Source organism: Schistocerca serialis, chromosome 7, assembly GCF_023864345.2.
Source record: "Schistocerca serialis cubense isolate TAMUIC-IGC-003099 chromosome 7, iqSchSeri2.2, whole genome shotgun sequence".
Classification (NCBI taxonomy): domain Eukaryota; kingdom Metazoa; phylum Arthropoda; class Insecta; order Orthoptera; family Acrididae; genus Schistocerca; species Schistocerca serialis.
This window is the reverse complement of record NC_064644.1, coordinates 43,817,285-43,843,870: the sequence shown is the minus strand read 5'-3', so window position 1 is coordinate 43,843,870 and position 26,586 is coordinate 43,817,285. Positions and strand designations below refer to the sequence as shown.

The following is a 26,586-nucleotide window of genomic DNA, read 5'->3' as shown; positions in this document are numbered from 1 at the left end:
TAATGTGAAGTTCAACAGAACAGTTTTTACTGCATGGTCAGTAACATCAAATAAAAATAAGTTATGTAGCTCACAGTCTCTTCTAATAATTATAAATAACAGCAGTAGTAATAAGAAGAAGAAGAAGAAATAAGAAATAAGGAGGGTAGCTACTATGAATGCATATCACATGCATTATCGTAGTCAAGACAGACACGAATCCAACAATCACCACACTAGTTCAATTTATATGCCAACTAGATCTGCAGGCAGATCTTGAAAAGATGAAAGAATGTACAATCAGGTAAAACAAAGTATTTAAATAGTTAAAGGAGATGAAAACTTCATTGTGAATTGTGACTGGAGATCAGCAGTACGAAAGGGAAGAGAAGGAAAAATAGTAGAGCAATATGGACTGGGAGAAATGAATGCAAGAAAATGTGAGAGCCCTAGGGACACTGACTGATTACATGAAGATAACGCAGAGATTTCAAAACCAGTTTTTAAACTGTTAGACACTTTCTGGGGCAATTTTGGACTCTAACCACATTATTCTGTTTATGAACTGTAAAATAAAACTGCAGAAACATAAAATTAAAGAGATGGGAGAAGTTTAACAAATCAGGGGTGGTTGAAGGTTTCCAGAGGGAGCACTAGGCAACTCTGGACTGAAGCAGGGAAAAGAACAAGAACAGAAAATGAATGGATAGTTTTGAGAGATGAAATAGAAAAGAAGCAGAGGGCCATAGAGATAAAATGTCAAGGCCTAGCAGAAATCCTTGGATAGCTCAGGAGGCACAGAATTTAACTGATGAAAGGAGAAGATGCAGCAAATGAACAGACAAAAGGAATACACACACCTAAAAAATGACAGTGACAGAGAGTGCAAGAGAGTACAAGATGGCTAAGCAGGAATGGCAATTGGACAAGTGTAAGGCAGTAGAAACATGAGTAACTAAGGGAGAGAGAGATCTGTCTATAGGAAAATTGAAGAGGCCTTTGGAGAAAAGGTGAGCAACTGTACGAATATCAAGAGCTCAGATGGTAGGTAGTATTAAGTGAAGAAGGGAAAGCTGAAAGATGGAAGGAGTATATAGTGGGTCTATATAAGGGCCAAAAACTTGAGAACTGTATCACAGAATCATAGAAGGTAGGCTGAAGAAAGATAAATCTACATTTATGTCATTTGTACATTACAGAAAGCTTTTGACAATGTGAACTAGACTGTACACTTCAGAATTTTGAAGGTAGCAGGGATAAAATACAGAGACTGAAATGTTATTTACAACTTGTACAGAAACCAGACTGCCTTTATGAACTGAAAACATGAAAGGGAAGCCACAGTTGAGAGGGGAGCGAGACATTGTTGTAGCCTATCCCCGATGTTGTTAAATCTGTACATTCAGCAAGCTGTGAAGGGATTTAAAAATTCAGGGAGAAGAAATAAAAACTTTACAGTTAGCTAATGACATTATAATTCTGTCAGGGATGGCTACAGACTGGAAGAGCAGCTGAAAGCATGGGACAGTGTCTTGAAAAGGGGTTACAAGATGAACATCAATGAAAGTAAAACAAGGGTAATTGAATGTAGTGAAATGATATTGGGCAATGCTGAGGAAATTTGATTAAGAAATGAGACACAAAAAGTAGTAGGTACATTTTGTTATTTGGGCAGCAAAAATAACAAATTGTGTCTGAAGTATGGATAATATAAAATGTATGCACACAATGACAAGGAAATCATTTCTGAAAAGGAGAAATTCGTTAACACCTAACATAAATTAAAGTGTTAGGAGGTCTTTTTTGAAGGTATCTATCTGGAGAGTCACCATGCATGGAAGTGAAATATGGACAATAGGCAACACAGAAAAGGAGATATAAGTTTTTCAAAATATGGTGCCACAGAAGAATGCTGAAGGTTAAATAGGTAGATCAAATAACAAATAAGGAGTTGTTCCTTGAATCATGAGCCTTCTGGCTGGTTTGACACAGCCTGCCACAGATCCCCCTCCTGCGGTAACCCTTTCATGTCAGGAGTAACACTCATATGACTTCAATTACGTGTTGTATGCATTCCAATCTCTGTCTCGCCCTACAATTATTGTCCTCTATATCTCCCTCTAGTACCATGGAGGTTATTCCCTGATGTCATAGCACTTGTTCTATCATCCTGCCTCTTCCTCTGTCAGTGTTTTCCAGACAACACTTTCTTAATTCTGAACAGTAACATAAGAAATTTTGCTATATCAAAAATACTGTATGGTTCAACCCCCCCCCCCCCCCCCCCCCCCCATTTTTGCACATCCAGACCTGCAACCCAAACATAATACAGTAATTCAAATATTAAAATATGGAGTGGTTATTTGTGTGCATGAGTTGGAATCAAAAGGCTGCATTTAACTTGGGGGGGGGGGGGGGGGGGGGGGGGGGGCATTGGGACACATTTAAAAAAATAAGGCATTGTAACATATTTACATTCTAAATGTGAGTGCAAAACAAATGTAACTTATCTGAAACAATGATACCTGTACATTTCCTCTGTCACACACTACATGATAGCTTAGGGAGTATACATGTAGGTGAAAAAAAATTCTCTCTTCCAACAGGGCTTGTTGCTGAATACTCGGCCACAGAAAATGCCATATATGCTTTCACCAGTCAAATTTTGAATGATCTGAATAACCGAACACCACCCATTGGGATTTTTTGTGATCTCTCAAAGGCTTTTGATTGTGTAAATCATGAAATTCTGCTAGACGAGCTCAAGTATTGTGGCATGAGTGGGACAGTGCACAAATGGTTTAATTCGTACCTAACTGGAAGAGTGCAGAAAGTTGAAATAAGTAGTTCTCGTAACATGCAAAGATCAGCACATTCCTCAAACTGGGGGACTATCAAGAATGGGGTTCCACAAGGGTCAGTCTTGGGTCCTTTGTTGTTCTTATTATATATTAATGACTTGCCATTCTATATTCATGAAGAGGCAAAGTTAGTTCTCTTCGCTGATGATACAAGTATAGTAATCACACCTGAGAAACAAGAATTAACTGATGAAATTGCCAATACTGTCTTTCAGAAAACTACTAAGTGGTTCCTTGTAAACGGACTCTATCTGAATTTTGATAAGACACAGTACATACAGTTCCGTACAGTGAATGGTATGACACCATTAATAAATATAGACCTTAATCAGAAGCATATAGCTAAGGTAGAATATTCCAAATTTTTAGGTATGTCCATTGATGAGAGATTAAATTGGAAGAAACACATTGATGATCTGCTGAAACGTTTGAGTTCAGCTACTTATGCAATAAGGGTCATTGCAAATTTTGGTGATAAACATCTTCGTAAATTAGCTTACTACGCCTATTTTCACTCATTGCTTTCATATGGCATAATATTTTGGGGTAATTCATCACTGAGGAATAAAGTATTTATTGCACAAAAGCGTGTAATCAGAATAATAGCTGGAGTCCACCCAAGATCTTCCTGCAGACATTTATTTAAGGATCTAGGGATATTCACAGTAGCTTCTCAGTATATATACTCTCTTATGAAATTTGTTATTAACAACCAAACCCAATTCAAAAGTAATAGCAGTGTGCATAACTACAATACTAGGAGAAAGGACGATCTTCACTATTCAAGATTAAATCTAACTTTGGCACAGAAAGGGGTGAATTATACTGGCACTAAAGTCTTTGGTCACTTACCAAATAGTATCAAAAGTCTGACAGATAACCAACAAGTATTTAAGAAGAAATTAAAAGAATTTCTGAATGACAACTCCTTCTACTCCATAGAGGAATTTTTAGATATAAATTAAGAAAAAAAATATTAAAAAAAAATAAAAAAATAAAAATAAAAAATAAAGAAAAACAAAAAAACACAAAAAATAAAGTTGTTATATTAACTTAAGTATGTTGTTAAATTAACCTAATTATGTCATGCATTGGAAAATTCGACTCGTTCCACATCATTACGAAATATCGTATTCATGATCCATCGAACTAGTATTAATCTAATCTAATCTAATCTAATGTTATGTGGTCTCCGTATGACACTTCCAAACAGCTGAAGACACTCTTGTTTCCTGATTTACATATGCTGAAAATCTGTGAAACAGCTTATATTCCTGCGACAAAAGCTACCCTGTTACAAATAAAAATAATATAATAAAGCAATTTCCAGAAGCCTGGGACAAAATATTGGATGTATATGCATCAAACCTGACGGAATCAATTAATAAATACTTCCAAGGAGGAATTACGCCAGAGAAACAGTATATCTGTTTACAAAACAGCACTTAATAAGACACTTTTTATGTACTCTGTCTACTCTGCCCCCCCCCCCCCCCCCCAGTTTCAATTTTCTGCTTTTTTATGCTCACACTGTCACGGTAATTTATCTCCATATGACCATTAATGTCAAACTTTCTTCATGCCATAACACCTTTGCTAAGTTTCCAGATACAGTCCAAAAATATTAGCACACAGATTTAGCAACAGGAAATATAACAAGAAAAAAGGTAGACAAAGTGTTTGAATAGCTGATGCGCTTCTAAAATGGATGCTTGCTTGAGGCTTTATTTTACATGATTCGATGTTTCATTATTTTGCACTCTTCATATGTAAAATTATACTTTGACATCTACAACCTGTGGTGCATGATTTTGTTACTACATTGACTTGTTGCCTACACAAGTTCCAAAGCTGAAATATCAGCACACATGAAGAAAAAAAGAAAAAATTAATAAATAAAATAAAATGCACTTCATGTACATGAAGGTACTGAGACACAATCAGTCCACCCGAAGAAAATGAGTAACATACTTTTGTTATTAGTCATTCCTGCATTAGTGGAGCTACTAAGCTACTAGATGATGTCCAACTGCCTCCATGTATTTTGCATTTCATCTAATGGTGAATCATGCCCACTGCTGTTGGTTGTCTCTCACAATCTTTTCTCTCTTCCAGAATAAATTTTCACTCTGCAGCAGTGAGTGAATCGAATCCTGGAATATTAAAACTGCATTCCAGATAGGGACTCGAACCTCTGACACTGGTCGCTAACTTAAGTTGCTACCTCTGCTTGTGTCTCTGTCTGTTGGCACCTTCAAACTGGACCATTTCAGTGTCACTTCAGTATTTTTGTTTCATAGTTGTTAGAGACTTCCTACCCTGAACCACAGTTGTGAATTGAGGAGTACTTTTTAGCTTTGAAAAAAATATTATCAAGAATTAAGTGCATGTTTCAGTTCAGATACAACACATACGATTTCTCAGAATCACAGAGCCAATGAAATGTAATTTTGGGTAAGACATCCACAGCATTTGGAATGCACATGAAACTAAAAATCATATTACTTGTGCTTCAGCCTGCAATCTCGAATACCACTTTGATTAAGAGGTCTAATTCACACATCAAACCACAATTTACATCTTCAGCATGTTTCCTGTTGATTGTAATCACAGTCTAATGCACAGGTAATAGCCTAAAAAAAGTATGTTTATCTGCATAAGTAACTTACCTGTAACTGCAGCAGTTTTCTTTTGCTTGCTACAGTTTTCTTTCGCTTCCTAGCTAGAATGAGATAGCATGCATGTTTGATTCTGGTACACTATACAGCAAGAGGATAAAAAGCTTCAACAAAAAGCAGACTTTACATAACAAAGTCTGATCTATGAAGGGATTCTTTATGATAATCTTACACGAATTGAGGTGTAAGCTTCACATTAACAATTTTAGTGTCACTGATCCATAAACTCTTTAATCATTTGCCAACATATCTAGCACAAAACCATTGTACAGACAACAGCAGACAAATACTATGGTGATACAGAAATTACATGTTACAAATCAATAAATGCAATTATTTATTTCTGAATTCTGGTGGACATTTTACAGTGCCTCTAATTTTTCTACTCTTCAATATAAAATAAATAACAGTCAATAAAAAGTACATGAGAATGTGCCAAATGCTGTGCCCACAGTAATGCTCGATTTTATGTTGCCCATGTCATACATAAACAGAAAGTCTGGGCTGTTTGAAATTTTGCGTGTTACATGACACTTGTCTACAATGCAGCCAACACATTCACATTTCCTTATGGAATGATTGTATCACATTAAACAATAACCTATGGCATTAGAATAAAACTTTTCATTGCAGAAACAAGTCATTTTAGGATTGATATATAAAGCAGATATCTTTTTAATGTTTTATCGTATTTCAAGTTAGCCACAACTGACTGTATTAAAAATAACACATAATCAGTATCAGCTTTGTTCTGTGTCTTTCTTTTTTCACAAATCCTGTTGATAATACTGGTTTATGAAATGTGATCAATTGAGTTATATTTGTAATCCAGTGATAAAGTATGACACTTCTATGCCGTATGAACGCAGAACTAAGGTAACACAGTCTATCTCTCTCTCTTTCTCTTCCTTTTTACCAAACCTGGGCTGCATGTTCTTCATTCAAGGATTTCATACAAAAGAAAGTAAAAGAACTGCAATGTCCATCAGCAAATAATTTTTTTCCATTTTGTCTGTACACATCCAAATTTTTCACAGAGCTGATAAATCCGTACACAGTACAGAAATTTTATTTGAAAGCTTATGTTCATAGCTATGTACATGACTTGTGTATCTACATTTTTCCAATAAATACTAGAAAAAGAATTGCACATCCATTTCCATGGCTACACATAACACAAATTACATAAAAAATGAGAAATAAATGGCATTTTCTGACATCCCAGGACTTTTATGTCAGTTAAATACTAAGAATGAGATACCTGCATGCCTCTTAGGTCCACGTCATTAAGGAGGCATGAGGCATCCCGCACAGTCCAACACACACCATTCTTTTTTCACTGTTCAGCGGTTATCATAAATTATATTTCGTAAAAAAATTTCCAGTCATCGCACTAATATTATACATTCAAAGTTTTTACACAGTTATCTAGCTTCACTTTTAACAAGTCTATTATATACTCACTTTCCAAGCGTTTTAAACATTTGTACACTTCAAACATTTCACATACACCACTAAAACTCCTGCCCCACGATTAAAAAGGGAAGTATTAAAACGTGACAGCTGAGAAATGTAGAAGAGACAGTGAAGCTGGGGAAGGAAATAAATATGAGCTGAACAGATGACAGTGGAAAAGTCACATACTGCTGCTGCACTATGATGCTCCTAGATGGGTCACCTCTGGCCTGCTTGTTGATTCATGTCATACAGCACCTGTGCAATAGTTCGCGATGATTCCACATTGCTTAGCGCTATGCCCGCAAGATGAGGCTCGTAACTGCGAAGAAACCTGTCAAAGAGACACAGCAGGAATTAAAATGGTTTTGAAATACACTAAATTTATTTAGTCCCAGGTTACAAAAACAATTCTGAATGCTTGAAACTTACAAGGACTATAAAATAAAAATAAACAACCATCAAAGGAGAAAACTAACAACGAGATCAGAATTGACACACACGTCTTGCAAACTTAGGTTTGATGTATTGCAAGTACGTGCAATCTGATATACATGTCAGTCAACATCAGAATCAATCTCCCTTTTCCTCCCTGAGGAAGAAATATATTCATTCAGAAAGCTTGGACTGTTATTGTCAACTGCAAGTGTTTCTACCAGCACTTCATCTCCTGGAGGTTAGATTTAACTGGATTATCCTGTCTCCTTGTAATTTTACAGTTTAAAAGTTGTATCTGAGAGGCAAAATCCAAAAGCCTTTTTCTTACTGTTGATGCCACATGACATCACTTAATACCAATACTTCAGGTATACATGGTCAACCTGCTGCTGAATATTTCCTTTCCCAGTACCCCTTCAATCCAATGTAACCCCCCCCACCCCCCCCTCCCCACCCCACCCCACACACACACACACCAATGTTTTATGACTTCAGCAAATTATTATTTCACTTTTGATGGTCAAATATAAATGTCAAGTAAATGCCAATACCATCATGAAAAAGATCTCTCCAATACAAACCACTTAATGGTTCATCCAGAGTGAACTTCATTGTAGCCCCAAAACTAACAGTATCCAGTCTAACTGTGACTCATGAACGACACTTTGAGAAGCACAAACTGATCTTGAGCCCACTTCCTCAAACAGATCAACTCATCTTCTAATGTGAAATTCACTTTCTTCTTTCTAAATCCAAATTTACTTTTCTTCATGTACATGTCCACCAGCCTCATGGCTATTTTCACATATCTGTGCACACTAAGTTCATCAATAATGTTTGGTATCTTCATTTTGACAGCTGGCATTCCTTCTGCATTGAATGTTATTTTTCTTGTAGTTTTAAGAACTGGTTAACATCCTTGTAGACTCGGATATTATGAGAAATAGAACTGTTTAAATGAAAACTATCAGCAAACATACTACCAACCTTGCAAATACTGTTGCATCCTGAAACTACCCCTGCACGAGCTGATGTGTAAATAGACCTCCCTATATACTCTTGCTTCAGCTAAACAAAATGTTGCCCACTGAGAATAAAATATAAATTATTCTATTTTTCATGTAACACCCTTGGACACAACTTCAAAAATTAGCTTCTATGCTTAAGATATGATTTCCTCCAACTCTGCCAAAAATCCTTCAGCTGCCCCAGAGCAACCTTCCATTAGCCATTACACCTCCATTTTACACTCATCGTAAATTAATCATGCAAAATCACCCTATGGAAGTGCTGCCACTGCCAAACCTGCACCACACACCCAACCAGCACCACACAATGAACAATTTATTTCTTTCCATCTTTTACTTGTTTATTTCTATTTTATAACATCTGATTTTGGCTCTCAAGTTTCATTCTTTGGCTAACAAAAATCTTTAAAATCCGTATTAAATTAAAAACAGTCCCAAAGAGAAAGGGCCACATGATTGTTCAGAAACCAATCAATTTTCAATAACAGTACCTGCAAAGAACTTCCATTATCTGTCAGAAATCTGTTACATTAGAGATTTCATTTTTTCCATCGTGTAATCATCCTTAATACAACTGACTGAACACTATGTTTCAGGCTGTGAGCCCTCAAATGCAAAGAAAAATTTCCTAGTAAAATATTATAAAAAACTGTGATACATTATCACAAAGGAAGAAACACAAGATTAATAGAAGAAAATCCTGTTTTTACAATGAACTTAAAGGTCTCATGTGATTACCTGACAGGTTATCAATGCACAATATGTATCACCCACTCAGTAGGGAGAGGTGGGAGGGAAATTGCATGAAAGCCAATTTTGTATTCTATCAATCTGAATGGTTCTTGTGCAAATACTGTTTTCAGCCAACAACAGTGAAAGCCTCCGCTTTGAATATACGCTCTTTTTCTAAATGTAGCCTCTTTCTGCTCACCTCTTGTGCCTACTTCTCAGGGGCATGGCATTTTCATTTTCTCTTATAACTATAGGAAAGACCAGGTAGCTCTTCTGCTTTTTTTGATACTTGTCAGGAAAGCATCTCAAAATTTCTTTTCAAATTACATTTATCAAAGAACAGCAACAAGATGATTGCATTCTGACAGTTGTTAATCATTTCAAGTTGAACAGTGTCTCTCTCATAGTCTTACTGCAAACTTATTTTTTCCAATTTCAAATTTGTCTTACACAAAATACCAAATTTGGAAAGACACTTTCCCTCATCTGAATGTACTTGTTCCAATATATTACTTCCTAGTTTTAGAAAATAAAAATTATGCAATCCAGATTATAAATTAGACTCTGGTTTTACATACATTTATGATATGGACATTGCAATATTGCTGTAGTTTGTATGTGTGTTTGAATTTAGAACTATTTTCCTACATAGACATTCGTCACTCTTGTGAATTGGGAAAACGTAATTCAAGTGTTCGGATTGTATGCCAGTAGTAACAGAAAAACTGGAAGAATATTACAAAATAATTTTACAAGCTCCTGCAGACATAATGGCGAGTTTTAGACCAACCCAGGCAGAGTTACATCCTCGTGATGTTAGATCTTAAGAATCTTTAGCTCACTGAACTAAATCTGAAGTTAGACACAAAAAAAGTTAAATTAAAACAAAACAATATATCAAATGAACACACTGATGAATTACATCCAGAAAACTTAGAGAGAAATAGAAATTTATTTGAATGAGAATCTGCAATATTAAGTTTAAAAGGGGAATCACAATCTGACGCACAAGTTTGACTTAAGCAACACTGAAGGAACAAATCAATAATTTAACTGAACAAAAGGATCAGCAAAATTTTGAGTGCTCTCTTAATCCACTTTGTTCATCAAATTTGATCTGTGAACAAACAGTTAGGGAGAAACCTTGTAAATTTAGTACACAATTCCATTTAAACTGGAGGGAAAATATGTAAACGATTTTTGTGGACAATTTAGAACAGGGCTTCACAACAAACTTGTTCGCAGAGCAAGCTTTAAGCAGCAGAGCGCGAGCACGGACTGTGGGCAGCTGGGTGCGAGCATGGAGCACAGCGAACACAGCACCCCTACTTCTGGCACAGGGCAGAGGGGGGGAAGCCGAATGGAGAGTTGAGCAGGGGACACAACAGTTACTGTCACATGCTCATCACTCAGCTACCAGTTGCTTGGATATCACTGTACGAAATATTATTGCTACAAATGAAACAAATAAACAATACTGTACAAGTGCCACATAATGTTATTAACATATACAGTGAAATCCCGCTTTTACATTTGTCATGCGACTTTAGAAAAATGGTGTAAAATACGGGAAAATGTAAAAGGTGGAAAATAACTTTTTAAGTGGAAAAAGTTATGTACAGAAACCCCCTTGCATTTTTGTAGTTTATCGTGTATGTTTATCATATATGAAACTGCGAAAAGGTGGGAATTTAAGGAGATGGGACCTGGATAAACTGACTAAACCAGAGGTTGTACAGAGTTTCAGGGACAGCAGCACAAGGGAACAATTGACAGGAATGGGGGAAAGAAATACAGTAGAAGAAGAATGGGTAGCTTTGAGGGATGAAGTAGTGAAGGCAGCAGAGGATCAAGTAGATAAAAAGACAAGGGATAGTAGAAATCCTTGGGTAACAGAAGAAATATTGAATTTAATTGATGAAAGGAGAAAATATAAAAATGCAGTAAATGAAGCAGGCAAAAAGGAATACAAACGTCTCAAAAATGAGATCGACAGGAAGTGCAAAATGGCTAAGCATGGATGGCTAGAGGACAAATGTAAGGATGTAGACGCTTATCTCACTAGGGGTAAGATAGATACTGCCTACAGAAAAATTAAAGAGACCTTTGGAGAAAAGAGAACCACTTATATGCATATCAATAGCTCAGATGGAAACCCGGTTCTAAGCAAAGAAGGGGAAGCAGAAAGATGGAAGGGGTATATAGAGGGCCTATACAAGGGCGATATACTTGAGGAGAATATTATGGAAATGGAAAAGGATGTAGATGAAGGTGAAATGGGAGATATGATACTGCGTGAAGAGTCTGACAGAGCACTGAAAGATCTGAGTCGAAACAAGGCCCCAGGAGTAGAAAACATCCCATTAGAACTACTGACAGCCTTGAGAGAGCCAGTCCTGACAGAACTCTACCACCTGGTGAGCAAGATGAATGAGACAGCCGAAATACCTACAGACTTCAAGAAGAATTTAATTCCAATCCCAAAGAAAGCAGGTGTTGACAGATGTGAAAATTACCGAACTATCAGTTTAATGTCACAGTTGCAAAATACTAACGCGAATTCTTTACAGACGAATGGAAAAACTAGTAGAAGCCGACCTCAGGGAAGATCAGTTTGGATTCCGTAGAAATATGGGAACACGTGAGGCAATACTGACCCTATGACTTATCTAAGAAGCTAGATTAAGGAAAGGCAAACCTACGTTCCTAGCATTTGTAGACTTAGAGAAAGCTTTTGACAATGTTGACTGGAATACTCTCTTTCAAATTCTGAAGGTGGCAGGGATAAAATACAGGTAGTGAAAGGCTATTTACAATTTGTACAGAAACCAGATGGCAGTTATAAAAGTCGAGGGGCATGAAAGGGAAGCAGTGGTTGGGAAGGGAGTGAGACAGGGTTGTACCCTATCCCCAATGTTATTCATTCTGTATATTGAGCAAGCAGTGAAGGAAACAAAAGAAAAATTCGGTGTAGGTATTAAAATCCATGGAGAAGAAATAAAAACTTTGAGGTTCACCGATGACATTGTAATTCTGTCAGAGACAGCAAAGGACCTGGAAGAGCAGCTGAACGGAATGGAAAGTGTCTTGAAAGGAGGATATAAGATGAACATCAGCAAAAGCAAAACGAGGATAATGGAATGTAGTCAGATTAAGTCGGATGATGCTGAGGGAATTAGATTAGGAAATGAGACACTTAAAGTAGTAAAGGAGTTTAGCTATTTGGGGAGCAAAATAACTGATGATGGTCGAAGTAGAGAAGATGTAAAATGTAGACTGGCAATGGCAAGGAAGGCGTTTAGGAAGAAGAGAAATTTGTTAACATCGAGTATAGATGTAAGTGTCAGGAAGTCGTTTCTGAAAGTATTAGTTTGGCGTGTAGCCATGTATGGAAGTGAAATGTGGACGATAAATAGTTGGGACAAGAAGAGAATAGAAGCTTTCAAAATGTGGTGCTACAGAAGAATGCTGAAGATTAGATGGGTAGATCACATAACTAATGAGAAGGTATTGAATAGAATTGGGGAGAAGAGGAGTTTGTGGCACAACTCGACTAGAAGAAGGGATCAGTTGGTAGGACACATTCTGAAGCATCAAAGGATCACCAATTTAGTACTCGAGGGCAGCGTGGAGGGTAAAAAACATAGAGGGAGACCAAGAGATGAATATACTAAGCAGATTCAGAAGGATGTAGGTTGCAGTAGGTACTGGGAGATGAAGAAGCTTGCACAGGATAGAGCAGCATGCAGAGCTCAGGACTGAAGACCACAACAACAACAACATCATCATATGCGTACATAATAGGCATCAAAATACTCATTATGGGCTTGTTTAATGGTTCAAATGGCTCTGAGCACTATGGGACTTAACATCTGAGGTCATCAGTCCCCTAGGACTTGTTTATTATCCAATAAGGGTTATCTGAATATTCTACTATGTTTACCCGCTGACATAACTGGAACTGGTTAACTGTCTGGAAAGTAGAAATGTTTGACTTAATTTTGTTCATAATAATCAATGTCCTTGGAAAGCCTGCTATTGTGTCGCTAGTTATTTAAATGGACACACCACATAAGTTTCGTTCAGTATTTAAATAATGAAACTCCACACCATTTACGTATTTATTCATGCGTAGAACGACGCTTCGCAGAATTTATTCACTTTGCCAAACGCCAATATTTAAGTTTGGTTTCACACACACACACACACACACACACACACACACACACACACAGTTTGTGTGTGAAAAACAACACAAAATACTAATGCAAATATTTGCACTTGACAATGAGAATAAATTCTCAAAATGAATTTTGCTAAGCATGAAAAATATGTAACTAACATAGTCTTTCAATGTTTAAACCAGAAACATTTGAGCAACACTAGGTGTCAACTAGTACTACAAGTGGCGAAACAACGAAAACACGCGAAATATGCTTTTGAGCTGTTATGACAAGAGCAACAATCATGAAGTTGCACATGCACAGTTGAGACCGAAAACTGCTGTGATTGGTCATTATTCAAACGAACCTAGTTATTCCCATCAGCCACCTTGCCAGGCAGAGGTTAGCAGTGGAAGGAAATAAAGCACAAATTGTTCCCAACTTTTATCAATTCAGATATTTTTGAGTAGAGCGTCGTGATGTCAAGAAACTTAAAAGTGCAATGTTTGTAAACACTGCTTAAAGGGCAATGCCACATCTGTGTCATTTTATGACAATTATGTCAGCTTTTTCTCCACAAACATTATTTCATAATGGTATTAAACACAAAATCTAATGCAAATTAACATTGTGAACACAGGAAATTTGATGGGAGTGATTGAAAATTCATAAATGTTGGAAAAACGTTAATTATGGGAACATAAAATTGGGGTTATACTGTAGTTCTACATTTTCTTCAATTAACTTTGTGAGCTGTTATACAAAAATGAAGTAATTTGAAGTGTGGGACACACTCAATCGGAGATGCTGCAAGCTAGCCTACGGTGGCCACAGTCCTCCGTCTGCCAAATGATTAAAAAGTTGTAATCACCACACCCAAGAGGTGCCACATTTATTGATAGCGCACGGAAATATGACATTCCCTACTACAAGTCAGTACAATGAAACTGCAGTTTACACTTACCAGACATTCATAAAATGCCAAGGTATAAGGTACTGATCCCAAAGGTGAACAACTTGATGAAATTTGCTGCCCACTCACCACACCCCTCCCCACATTAGTCTTAATTCTCAGCCTGCCTGGTATCACAAGTTCATCCCTCCAAACCCTCCGAACAGCCTGCCTTGTGTCACGAGTTCATCCCTCCAAACCCTCCGAATTCTGCGAAATAAACAGTGCTGCGTCTGAGGATGACTAGCTGCTTGAGGAGTTTTCTTCACAGATTGAGAAATCTCTGGTTCTGCTCAATCTTCCCAAAGCCTGTGATATTATGACTTCTGCTGGTACTATCTCCACAATGTGCCTCAGTGTTTTCACATACTATGGATTTTAATAATAAAAATAATCTGAAACACAGATTGCAATACCTTGTTGGGTACAGGCTGCATATAACAACTGCTAGTAATAACTAGGCTAAATAAAAGATTGCAATCACGATTCAGCCCATTTCTCCCTTAACAGTTGCTTCTATGTTTGGAGTAATTTGCAGATGCTGTGTGCAGTTCACATTATGACCAGACAGAGTTTCTCAGGTGTGTCCTACTACTTTTCATTGCAAAGAACAACTGTTCATAAACACACATGGAACTGAACACTCATATTATTGTGGCCACCTGTCTGTGGAAAGGAGAAGATCTATCCTGAGGTACGTGTCTATAGAATTCCAAGATGGTTTCATGTACTGGCATTTGTCTTCATATTTTCTATCATACTGCAGGTCCGCAATTTCTAGTTCTAGTTACTGCAGGTCCGAAATTTCTATTTCTAGATCAGAATGAATGAATATTCACTAAATATGGAGAGGGGAACAGATCAAAATCACTTTCTAGTGCCATCTGATCTTGGAAACATTGCTCAAATTCTTCCTGAAGAAGTATTAAAATATGTCAATAATGTTGAAAATCTTTGTTAACAACAGCATCTTGCACAGACAGTAATTTAGAAAAATGAGCTTGTTTTCTTTTCCCAGTTTTCATTTTGTATACCTAACACTTTGTTTTAAAAGGCGACATTCCTCGCACATGGGACTGAGATGTGAAGACATCATCAGCTTCCACATGACTGACTTATCATTGTTGCTATTAGATGGCACTGTGTCGAAGCTGACCCTCCCACATTTCAAAGCTGGTTCATCTCCCATGTTGTCAGCATTGAACATCCCTTGCTCCCCACAACACTGCACCTGCTCTGCTCGCAAATACGAGCAACAGCAGTCACAAGTGCTCACACTCAAATTCTGCAGGTTGTTAAGAACTGATTTATAGCTAACAGTGATGATTTTGGTTGTCAAATAGTATTTGATGTTGATTTATATGGAATATTTAATTTTAGTATCAGATTATGTGCTCGTAAGTTAACACTGGAATAAGAGAGATGAGAAGAGGAGAGTAAGGTCCAGTCATCCATTTAAGTTTAGAAGGTATTGTACAAACAGAAGGAAAAAATAAAAAGAAAACAAACAAAGGAATGAAAAAGCTAATTTGATGCAGAAGATACAAGGCCTCGGACCTATATTAGGCAAAATGACGTTGCTGCACCAATATGTATATCCAGAGGTGGCTATTGGGATACACTTTTCAGCACTGCTGGCATAATGTGCCAAAAGATTATCCCACCTCAAGACTGGGAATTATCCTGGATTTACCTTTAAGATGAGCAATAGAGAGCTCAATCATAATACGACAGATATTCTGAAATACCATCACACTGCTGCATAACTTTTTTTGCATGGAATTATTTCTATAGATTGATTGATACACATTTATTCATTCACTTTAAGACATGATTACTGAGGGTATTTTATTTCACAATTAAACAGGGTGTATATGCGGCCAGGGGGAAAAAATCCCAGATTTTTCCAAAATACACTTTGTTTTCTGTGTTAAGTGACAGTATATTTTATTTCTGAACCATAAAACATATAAGTTGTTTGAATGGTTAAGGTTTTATACACCTGCGTAGAACTTGCCAGCACTTTAGAAAATGAAACCCAGGGGGAAGGGCATTTTGGAAAGACCTTTGATGTACAACAACATGTATGTGGCATATTTTTGTATTACAATACGCTGCTTACTTTTGCATTATGAAAGTATATATTTGAATTCCATAAAACACAGCAAGTCAGTTTCCGAAGTATTAAAAGCGAGAATGCAATGTGCTTTTGTAAGCCCATAGCTCATGTCACAAGTTCTCGCCAGCCAATGCCAGCAGATATACAGAGGATAGGACACATGACGTAGTCAGCCAATAGTAAAACACTGTTAAGTAGAGCAAACACACAACAAGAAAAAAAATTAATATACATAGTGTAGCTACAAGAAAAGCTAAGCTTTCACATATAACATTGGTCTTTTCTGTGTGTGTTCCAGTTTAATATACATCAGATCAATGTGCCACTACGATTTTAAATAATCACATAAATGTCTGGTCTTCTGGGCTCGAAATTCTTCTAAGTGGCTAGCCCTCACAATGTTAAGCTTTAAATGAGAATCAAACACACTGTGATTTCAGAAATTCAAAGCACATTCGCACACGCAACATATCGTATCTTGTGTAAAATGAAATTTGCTTTGAAAGTAACGCTTTTCAAACCACCTATCGCAGTATCTTCCCGCGACCTGTTAGAATTTGTTTCAGCAGTTGTCAGAGAGTGCCAGAAAATAGGCATGAGTGGGCATGCGCAACTATGATGACATAGGAAACCCATATCTTCGTATGTATATAGCATTAAGAGATTTTACATTACATCATAAACAAAACAGGGCATCAGAGAGCACTCCAACAGCAGCGGAATTTTGTAAACCACACTAAAATGCATAATTCAGCTTAAAGTGCACATTTGTATGTCCATGTTCACAGAGAAGTAGGCCTCAACTTGATATTAAGCTTTTCAGTGAGGTTTTCGGAATGCAAATTTTTTTTGAGTACCAGTACTGTATTTTCTCACATTTGGTTCTTTATTATAGCATAACGCCATACGTGCCACAAGATTAAAATGTGCACTTGAAATTCAGCTAACAGTTGACACTATCCAACAGTGTTTCAAATAAACTGACTGCCTCTGGGAAAAAGACTAATAAAAGTCAAATTTTTTTAGCAAACTGACAAAATAATTTCACTGTTCTGTAAGGCAATTAATGCCTGACTGCCAAAAACCTGGAAATAAAATAAACTTAGAAGACTGAGACTAATAACATATTTTAGCCTTCCATAATTATGCGAATGTATTTTAATTCACTTGATAGCTCCCGGCCACAGAAATCTGTTTTGTTTTCATTTGACGTGAGTGCTGGAAACCAAGACAAACAACAGACTCACTAAATGTAAACACATATCACATGGAGACTACACCCCTCCCTCCCCACTACAACTCAGACTCCTCTGCGCACCAGAAAAATTTTGCCGGGTAGCATCTGGCTACTGGTTGCTACTGCCGTTATAGCTAACAGTTGCCCTTCAAGTAGCCAGAAAAGGGAGAAGGTACTGCACATACGCGACTCAACTGCGCAAGCACGTAATCTCACTGGCAACTGCTCAAACGAACCTAATGTAAACCGATGTAATGTCAAGCTCATTGGAAGCGGTTTGTCATTATGAAGTATTGCGTAATCTTTGTCTTAAAGCATTTGACATATTTTGCTGTTAGCAGACGTTTGTGTGTGCACTGTGGTTTATTGTTGTAAATGGCGTATTTCCTTTGTTACCTAAGTTTTATTTTGGTTTTTTCCTCTCGTTTATATTTTACTGCTGCAGAAGTGGGATAAAGTAAAAAACGTAAAAAAGAGTATCAGTTCATACCAGTCAAAACAAAAAAAATTTAATTGAAAACTAAACCGAAGAAAAATTCCCACAATTCTAAAAAACTGTCGGGTTTTTCCCAGTTTCCTCCCAGATGAAAAAAAAATTCCAGGTTTTTTCCAGATTTTCCGGTTGTCCCAGAGCATATACACCCTGGGAAACATTCACGATTACCCATTCACTAAAAGAAATGTTTTCATTGCAATCCTTTCCTCTATCTTTCAAGAGATTATATTAGAACTGCACCACAACTTTTTTTATTTTGTGAGGATAATTAGTATTGTTTTATTGGACACTACAGTAAAATTTCTTTTTGAGGGCATTAGCAACATCATACTGCCAAGGGGAAGAGCCTCTGTGAAAAGGGCAGAACAACTCTGTGAAATAGGAGAAATTTGTCTAAGTATAATTAAATAGGAAATTACCAAAAATTGAAAAGATGTCAAGTTTGTATTCTTGACAAAATTGAGATTAAAGGGGCTAAAGAATTATCACATTCAAATTATAAGAATACTCAAGATTTCCAAGTACTGAAAATATAATGCCACCTACAGGGGTTGGGCAAAAATATGGAAACAGTGTGAGAAATTCACACTTTGAACATAACTGCAGATCCTAGCCATGGCTCTACAAGTTGCGCTATTGTATTTGACCATGGAGGGCATTCTCACAATGGCCTAAATACATCGCGAGTGTCAGTTGTGTTCAGGACAGTGTTCCGGGTATTGTGAATTGATTACATAGGAGTTATTGAATTTGAACGTGGGCAAATTGTTGGTGTTTGTACAGTGAGTGCTTCCGTAACTAAGGTAGCTGAAATGTTTGGTGTTTCCAGTGATATCATATTAAAGATTTATATCACATCGGGGACAGCAGAAAAACATCGTCGGCTAAGTCACAACATGGATGAAAGTGCTTTTTGAGTGATTGTGACAGACGGTCACTGAAGAGTGTTACGATGAAAAACAAGCCTCTTAACAAATGCAGAAGCAGACGTTGGACTCGCAAACCCTGTCAGCACCAAATCGGCACAAAGATAGCTCTGAAGCAGTGATTGGCAGGGAAGGCTGGAATTCCAAAAACTATCCGTCAGTGATGCACACACACTTTTTAACAGAAGAACTAGGTGCTGAAGCTATTAATCTGGGCTACAGAGCAGTGGAAAGAAGTTATTTGGTCGGATGAATCTTGTTCTCACTGTTTCCAACTCCCGGCCAAGTTGAAGTCCAACGAGTAAAATACAGTGGGAGTACAGTGGCGATTTGGGCAGCCGAATCATGGTATTCCACGGACATCATGATTATTCTGCAAGATTACGTTATGGCCAAGTATTATGTGACCATTTTGGCTGATCAGGTCCATTCCGAGGTACAACGTTTATTCCAACATGGCAGTTGTGTGTTGCAAGATGACAGGGTCACTGATCACACAGCTCATATCATCCAGAAATAGTTTTTCGAGCACGATGATGAGTTGTCACATCTCCACAGGCAACCCCAATCACCAGATACCAATATTATTGGGCCTTTGTGGTCTGCTTTGGAGAGCAGTGTGTGATCCTTGTCTACCTCCATCATTGTAACTTTTCACAATTTTGTATGTAGAATAGTGTAAGATTTTCCTTGAAAACCATACAAGACCTGTATTTAGCCTTTGCAAAATGACTGGAAACTGTTTTGAATGCCAAGGTTTTCATACACCTTATTATGCACGGCAATGCACTGTGTTTTTCATGTTTCAGTATTTTTTACCGTCCGCTATATATGGTTATTAACACAAAACAGCACAAGTTAGTCATATGATTTACAGAAAGTATCTGTTATTTACTGTGAGATCAAGAGATCTACATGGGGAGATACTTGGTGTTACACATCACTCCTACATATCCTGCAAATGAAAACCATAAAATGAATTATTGTAGCAGTGAGCACAAATATTTTACAGATTTTTTTATTTTATTACGTGTGAGGAGAAACGTGTTGAGGAACAGCGTATGTCCAAGATGGGATGAACTGTTAATGAAATGTAATTCTGATTCCACTACTCCTTGTACAAACTCGTGTATAGTGTTAGATATCCTGATATGATTTTTAATGTTATCTAAAGCATATTGCACAGGTTGCAGTCAATACATGGCTTGGATATACAAGATGTGTCCATGTATTTATTCAAGATATGCAGAACTTGCAGTGTCCTCTTACTGCTAGGAAACAGAGAGCAAGGATGAAATGCAATCTATCACCTTATCCAACCCAGCAGCTGAATAACACAAGAGATTGAGAATAACAATATTAAATCTGTATAAGTAATTCACAACTAACCTAACCAAAACAAAACAACATACAGTGCCGGACTATACAAAAGCCCATTCTATACATTAACATCCGAGTACGTATCCAAAGTTATATCAATACTGATTTCAAGTTTATCTTGTGTATTGGATGACAATCTTTATTGGTACATTGATAGGACTGAAATGTAAACACTATTAATAATTACCTCCTTCCATTTGTAGAGTAGATGACTAGGTTCCGAAGAATGAGAGATGCAGTCAATCTTATGCTTTTTGTAACAGGACCCTCATTATCATCCTGTAAAATAAAATGATATTGCTTCAAATAAAATAGTTACTGAATATGTCATACATTATATGACTTTCTTGACTTTCTAGGAAGATTGCATTATATCAAAATTAAAGTTACACCTGTATCACAAGGCATAGATATTGCAATGTGACTCACTGTTTCAATATCTTGCTTTTAACCTCACTCTCCACAGCAAAACATAAATGTGATTACTTGTCTGTTTACAACATTACCAATATGGGAATCTGAAGAAACATACATACTTGTCTTCTTAGTTAAAATGCACAGTTTGAACACATTCTTTCAATTCTGAATTCATGACATAATCACAATTAAATACAAGAAGTAGAAAGAACATTACCAGATACACAAAAAGACCATAATCCCTCATACAGAACTACCACTCCTGACCATCCAGAGAAAATTAACATAAACACTGTGGTCTTCATTCAAGTTCAATAAAAGTAATGTATCAGTGCTAGCAACTTACAAGCAAGTGATACATGCACTAATATTTATAATCAATGTCAATAATGGTATGAAGTGGAAAAGTAGAATGTCTTTGCAGGCCATTCTTTGTTAGTGGACATGACATTCCTGTATGTATGAAAATTAATATTCTTGCTGTTCAGCAATAAACATAATCATGTATGTTATAATTCACATGATTATTGTTACTTATGCTGTTAGTTAAATCTTCCTTCTGTGTGTTGTTGCTCAATGCCTTACTGATTTCCTGATCACTGGGCACCCAAGTTCTTAACCTGCAGGAGTCAGTAGTAGTGGTCCACAATTAACATTAAAATTCTACCAAAAACTATGATGTGTGTAGCATTTTAGCAATCATTACAGTACCCATCACTTATTAAGCACATCTGTTTCTCAATATGAACGGACATAATTCCAGATACATCAAGGGTGCTACCCGACTCTCCATTGAGAAAGTTCGTTAAAATAAAGAGTTAACTGAGAAGAATAATTAACAATGCTGCCACCCAAAACATTTGAGAACAATTATTGAAAATTAAAACATCAATGAGGCACTTCTACAAAACATTTTTGCATTTTTCACTTCCGTGTATGACTTCTACTATCATAAAGATACTCAGTACAAAACACATGACGACCACCTATGTACGAAAATGGGCACATTGGAAAGCCCAAATGTGAAACAGAGTTTATCAGTTTTCAAACTGTGTGTGTATATAACTAATAAATGTAATCCTTGTTAACGAATATACCAGGTGTTTCAAAATGAATATCAGGTTTTCGAGGCTTTGTAGCATTTATGGCATTCAACTTACAATTATAAATAATATATCAAATAAAAGGAGCAGGTCAAAGTTTTTCTTACAAGTGTGAGCACTATTTGTCACGTCACACATGGAGTCGATACGAGAAGTTTTCCCAAACATTAATCAGTGTGTTTCGTGTAATTGTTGAGACAACTGCTTCAATCCATTCCCGTAAGTTGGGTAGATCAGCTGGTAGTGGATGCACATACACATGATCCTTTATGATCCCTGAAATGCCAGTCCAGCAGTTGAGTACAATGTCATTTAATCAATTACATACTGAGTTATGCCGGAGAAGCAGTTCTCCATTCACTGCCAAATAAAGTTCGGTCAATCAGCTTCTTCCAACTGAGGAAAAAGTCACAGTTTTGGTGTGTCAAGAAAAGGAACACCGTTAGTTCACTGGGGAAAAAAAAGAAAGAAAGAAAGAAAGAACCATAGACTTTCCTGGTGCCATGTTGCACCTGTACTATCTTGTAGGGATTTGCTGACCCCAGGTGTGCACCTTATGTGTGTTCACATCTCCATTTAGATGAAATGTCAATTCATCAATAACAAGGACATGATCCAGAAAATCTTCATTGTCATGCAGCAATATTTTGTTTGCAAAGTTGGCATGTAAATCGTAGTCTGTAGGCTTTAAGCTTGTAACAAGTTTACAAACAAATCTCTGAGTTGCTCTTTTATTTGATGGATTATTTACAATTGAAACTTGGATTAATAAATGCTACAAAGCCTTAAAACACTTATATTAACTTTCGATCACCCAGTATTTTGAACACTATAATGTACCAAGAAAATAACGTGTTTCCATTTTTACACATATGTAGTAATATGAATGCATGTGTGTAGTATGTAACACAAACATTGATAGAAAATTTAATGAAACCATCTTGCTACAAAAACATGGTACAGAACATCATTAGATTTTTAATAAACAAATAAATATTTATGTTACTGAAAACGTAAATATGTGATGTTCCTCTTATATCATCATGAATTATTGTAACGAACAAACAACATTCAACACATTTTGCATGCAAATGGAAACAGCTGCAACACAGATTCTTCTTACCGAAAGTTACTCTCTACAGATATGCAAGAGCCACATGCAGGAAAGCACATTCGATATTCTACTTTACAAATATAAAAATAGTGTGTATGCAATAAATTACAATGTGTAATACATTAATAGGGAATAACTCATTAACTGTGTTCTAAATGATAAGTGCATCAATATAATGCTGTCAAAATTCCCTGTCTGTGATAATGGGACAAAACAACCTATTCTGCATTTCATGTGCTGTTAGGAGCGAATAAAATTGTGGACAATACAGGGAGAAACTTTCTACACCTCACGCACTGCTGGTCAAGATGAAAGCTTGGTACAACTTGGGTATGAGGAAGAAACATCACATTGGTACCCTTATGTGCAAAGCATATTTCGGTACATTATCTTCTTCTACCATTGAACTGTTTGAATACAATATGGGAACATTAAATCATCATCTATAAAATGGTTTTCAACATAGCATCATGCCACAATACAAACTGCCATGAGAGGATCAATTTTCACTCAATCTTTATGACAAGCTTCATAACCTAAAATATTCATTCGAGCAATTTTATCCAACTGATGTTGCAGGCAGTTGATTACGATACCTCTAATAGTTGTTAATCATACCACGTCACTGATTAAGAGCGAAACACATCTCTACACTCGAGCCCCTGAAGTTAATCCATGTGCTTTAACAAATGTCACAAATTCCAAAGCATCTCTCAGATAGCTTAGAAATAGAAAGTGACACAGTTTGTTATGTTTCAAACAATGACACATCATTTAAAAGGCAGTAAGAGTATTTTTGTATTTTCAAATGACTAACAGAACAGATCTAGTGACTAAAAACAACTGCAGTTACATAAATTTCTCATCCTGAAACTGGACACTTTGCAAAACTCTTAAAACATCGATGTAAGTTGTAGCCAAAATTCTTTGCTATTTTACACAAGCAATACCTGCATACAGAAGCATGTGCAGCAATATACACACTGTATTTCTTTATTTGTCTCAAAAATGTAGAAAATGGGTTCCTGTAACAGTAGTGATATTCTCTGATAATGAGCTTCAAGTTATTCTGGATTTCTGACTGTATGTTGTGTGACAGGACAGTTTCAAGGTACCCAACAATAAATTATCCAAATTTGAAATTTCTTGGCATATTAAAAATGTCTGCTGTACCAGAACTCCAACCACAGTTGTCTATCTTATGTAGGCAATTGCTCTACTGGCTGATCTATAAGAGCATGTATCACTACCGACCTTCACAGCCTTGCTTCTCGCAGTACCTCATCTCCTACTTTCCTAACTTTGTCTTATATAACTTGCGGTACCATCAGTCCTAGAAGAAACAATACATGAGCTAGCCACAGCCTTCAAATTGTTTCCAGAATGAATTCTCTCTCTGCAGCAGAGTGTAAATTCATTCTGAGTCCTTAATACCCACACACAACACATGCACCCAATTTGGTACAGAAACCTATGATGAGGCATTTTTAAACTGAACACAAACTTTACAGTGGAGTCCAATTAATCAACACTAAAGTACTATCAACAACTACGCGAAAAAGTTATTTAAGATGGATGGTATGGGGGAAGAGAGAGGGTGTGTGTGTGTGTGTGTGTTTGTGTGTGTGTGTGTGTGTGTGTGTTTAAGATGGATGGTATGGGGGAAGAGAGAGAGAGAGGGGGGGGGGGGGGGTGTTTCAGGAAATGGGAGCATCATACAGTGCCCCAGAGACAGTGACGTACTATCTATGTTGATTGTGGATTATCTAACTATTGGTTTTTGGGTTCCCACTACTAATAACTTAAAGTCAGCTCACAAACAGAGAAGGTACATTAAAGTGTGAAAAGAAGGATGTCTAGTAGTAGCTGTTCAGACAACAGCTACTGGTTGTCAGTTTCTCAGGCGACACCAAAAAACATTGCACATTAGAATCAACGCAAGTGGGTGAAAACATAACCAAAACAGAATGACTGTATCAAACTACCACTGAATAATCCCACCAACAATACAAGTGTACGCTGACAGCAGTGCAATTATTTTAGGATGGTCCACATTTCTTTTTTCAAAGTAGTTTGAGAGTACTTCCTCACCTGCCTTAACTACACATCTTATACTACAAAACATTAAAACTTTCCCAAAAGCGTAGCTTCTTCAAATGAACTTATGTAAAATGTTTCTTTTTGACTTCTTCTGAATTCAAACTGCATTTACTATACCTTTATCATTCACAGTACACACACTGAAGCAACAAAAAATTGAGTGAACATGACATTTCATTTCACTTCAAGCAAAATAAAGAACAATATGACACATTGCCTTTCTTTGGGAAGGTCTGGCAAACACTTACAAGGAAGGGGAAACAAAGGCAGAATAATACTGCAGTAACAGACTGCACAAGCTACCATGCAAACTCAGAAATTTACGTGCGAAACACAAGGTAAGAAAGATGTTGGTGGCACAGGAAAGGTTTACAAAACAAGCATTCCACGAACAAACAGATTGGGATATTCAAGGTCACACACGGGAACAATCTTACCTGCTCGGCCGGACTCGGGCCGGGTCTGGTGGGAAGCGGGACAGCTGTAGGGCCCGATCTGACAGGCCTCTGTGGAGATACAAACAGAATGCACACTCAGCTGGAGGATAATGAGGCACCAACAGTTTGGAAACGTCTCCCGTGATGTAACATATCATGGGATGAGTAATAATTAATCAACTCACAGCTGAAATGAAGGTAATGAAACCCCCATGATTCTGGCAGGATTTAAACCAAATTAGGTAAATGGCTACACAATGTAGCTGCACTTCACAGGCCACTATAAATTTTGTGGCAAAGGACACACCTGTATCATCCTTCCTACTCCTAGCACACACTGTATGTGGAAAGAAGGGGCTGTCTACACACATCTGTCAGATTTATGATTCCTCTAATTTAAACATTGTGATCATTATGCACTATAGATAAGTGTGATAATAATACAACCCATTCCTCCTCCAAGGGCCTCTATTCTTGAAATATTCCAAAGGACGCCTTTTGGGACCCACAACCAATTTCTCCAAAGTGGGATTATCCCATACATCAGTGGTATCATCACTTGTAACTACACAAGCCTACAATGAACCGTGTAGTTCTTCCTCGAATCTTCTGTACCTCTTCTGTTAATTGTGTTTGGTGAGAATCCCAGACAGTGAACCAAATCTGAAGCATGAGAGGGATTAGAGTTTTGGCACCTACAGTCTTCAAAGATTAATGAAATTTTCTACACATCTTAGCATAAAATTTGGTTTTATGGTCACTAGATTTCTGCATCAGCACCATCTTAAGTCTTTTTGTACATATTTCAATAAACAACCCAATCGTCATATTTAGGTGCAGGGATTTGTGCTGCCACGTATACACTCTGCCTGGACTCCAACCAGACTGTGAACTATTCTGTCTCGCACCATTACTTATAAGCAAGTTTGACCCCCAATACCCACTATGCCTTTGATTTTCTATCTCAGCCC

General features: G+C 37.0%; 1 protein-coding gene across 8 annotated transcripts in view; it reads right to left on the bottom strand.

The window, feature by feature from the left end:
- Nucleotides 1-5,831: 5,831 nt before the first annotated feature.
- The window catches only part of LOC126412823 (AT-rich interactive domain-containing protein 2-like), a 323,653-nt gene continuing 302,898 nt past the window's right edge, over nt 5,832-26,586 (bottom strand). For 7 of the 8 annotated variants that reach the window (XM_050082643.1, XM_050082642.1, XM_050082640.1 and 4 more), the window contains 3 exons: nt 25,616-25,684; nt 20,632-20,723; nt 5,832-7,307 (listed from right to left, as the gene is read on the bottom strand). In XM_050082643.1, coding sequence (XP_049938600.1) covers nt 7,193-7,307; nt 20,632-20,723; nt 25,616-25,684 — 276 coding nt within the window. In that variant the 3' untranslated portion in view covers nt 5,832-7,192. The remainder of the gene's footprint in view (nt 7,308-20,631; nt 20,724-25,615; nt 25,685-26,586) is intronic. The other variant, XM_050082644.1, reaches the window with a different exon arrangement.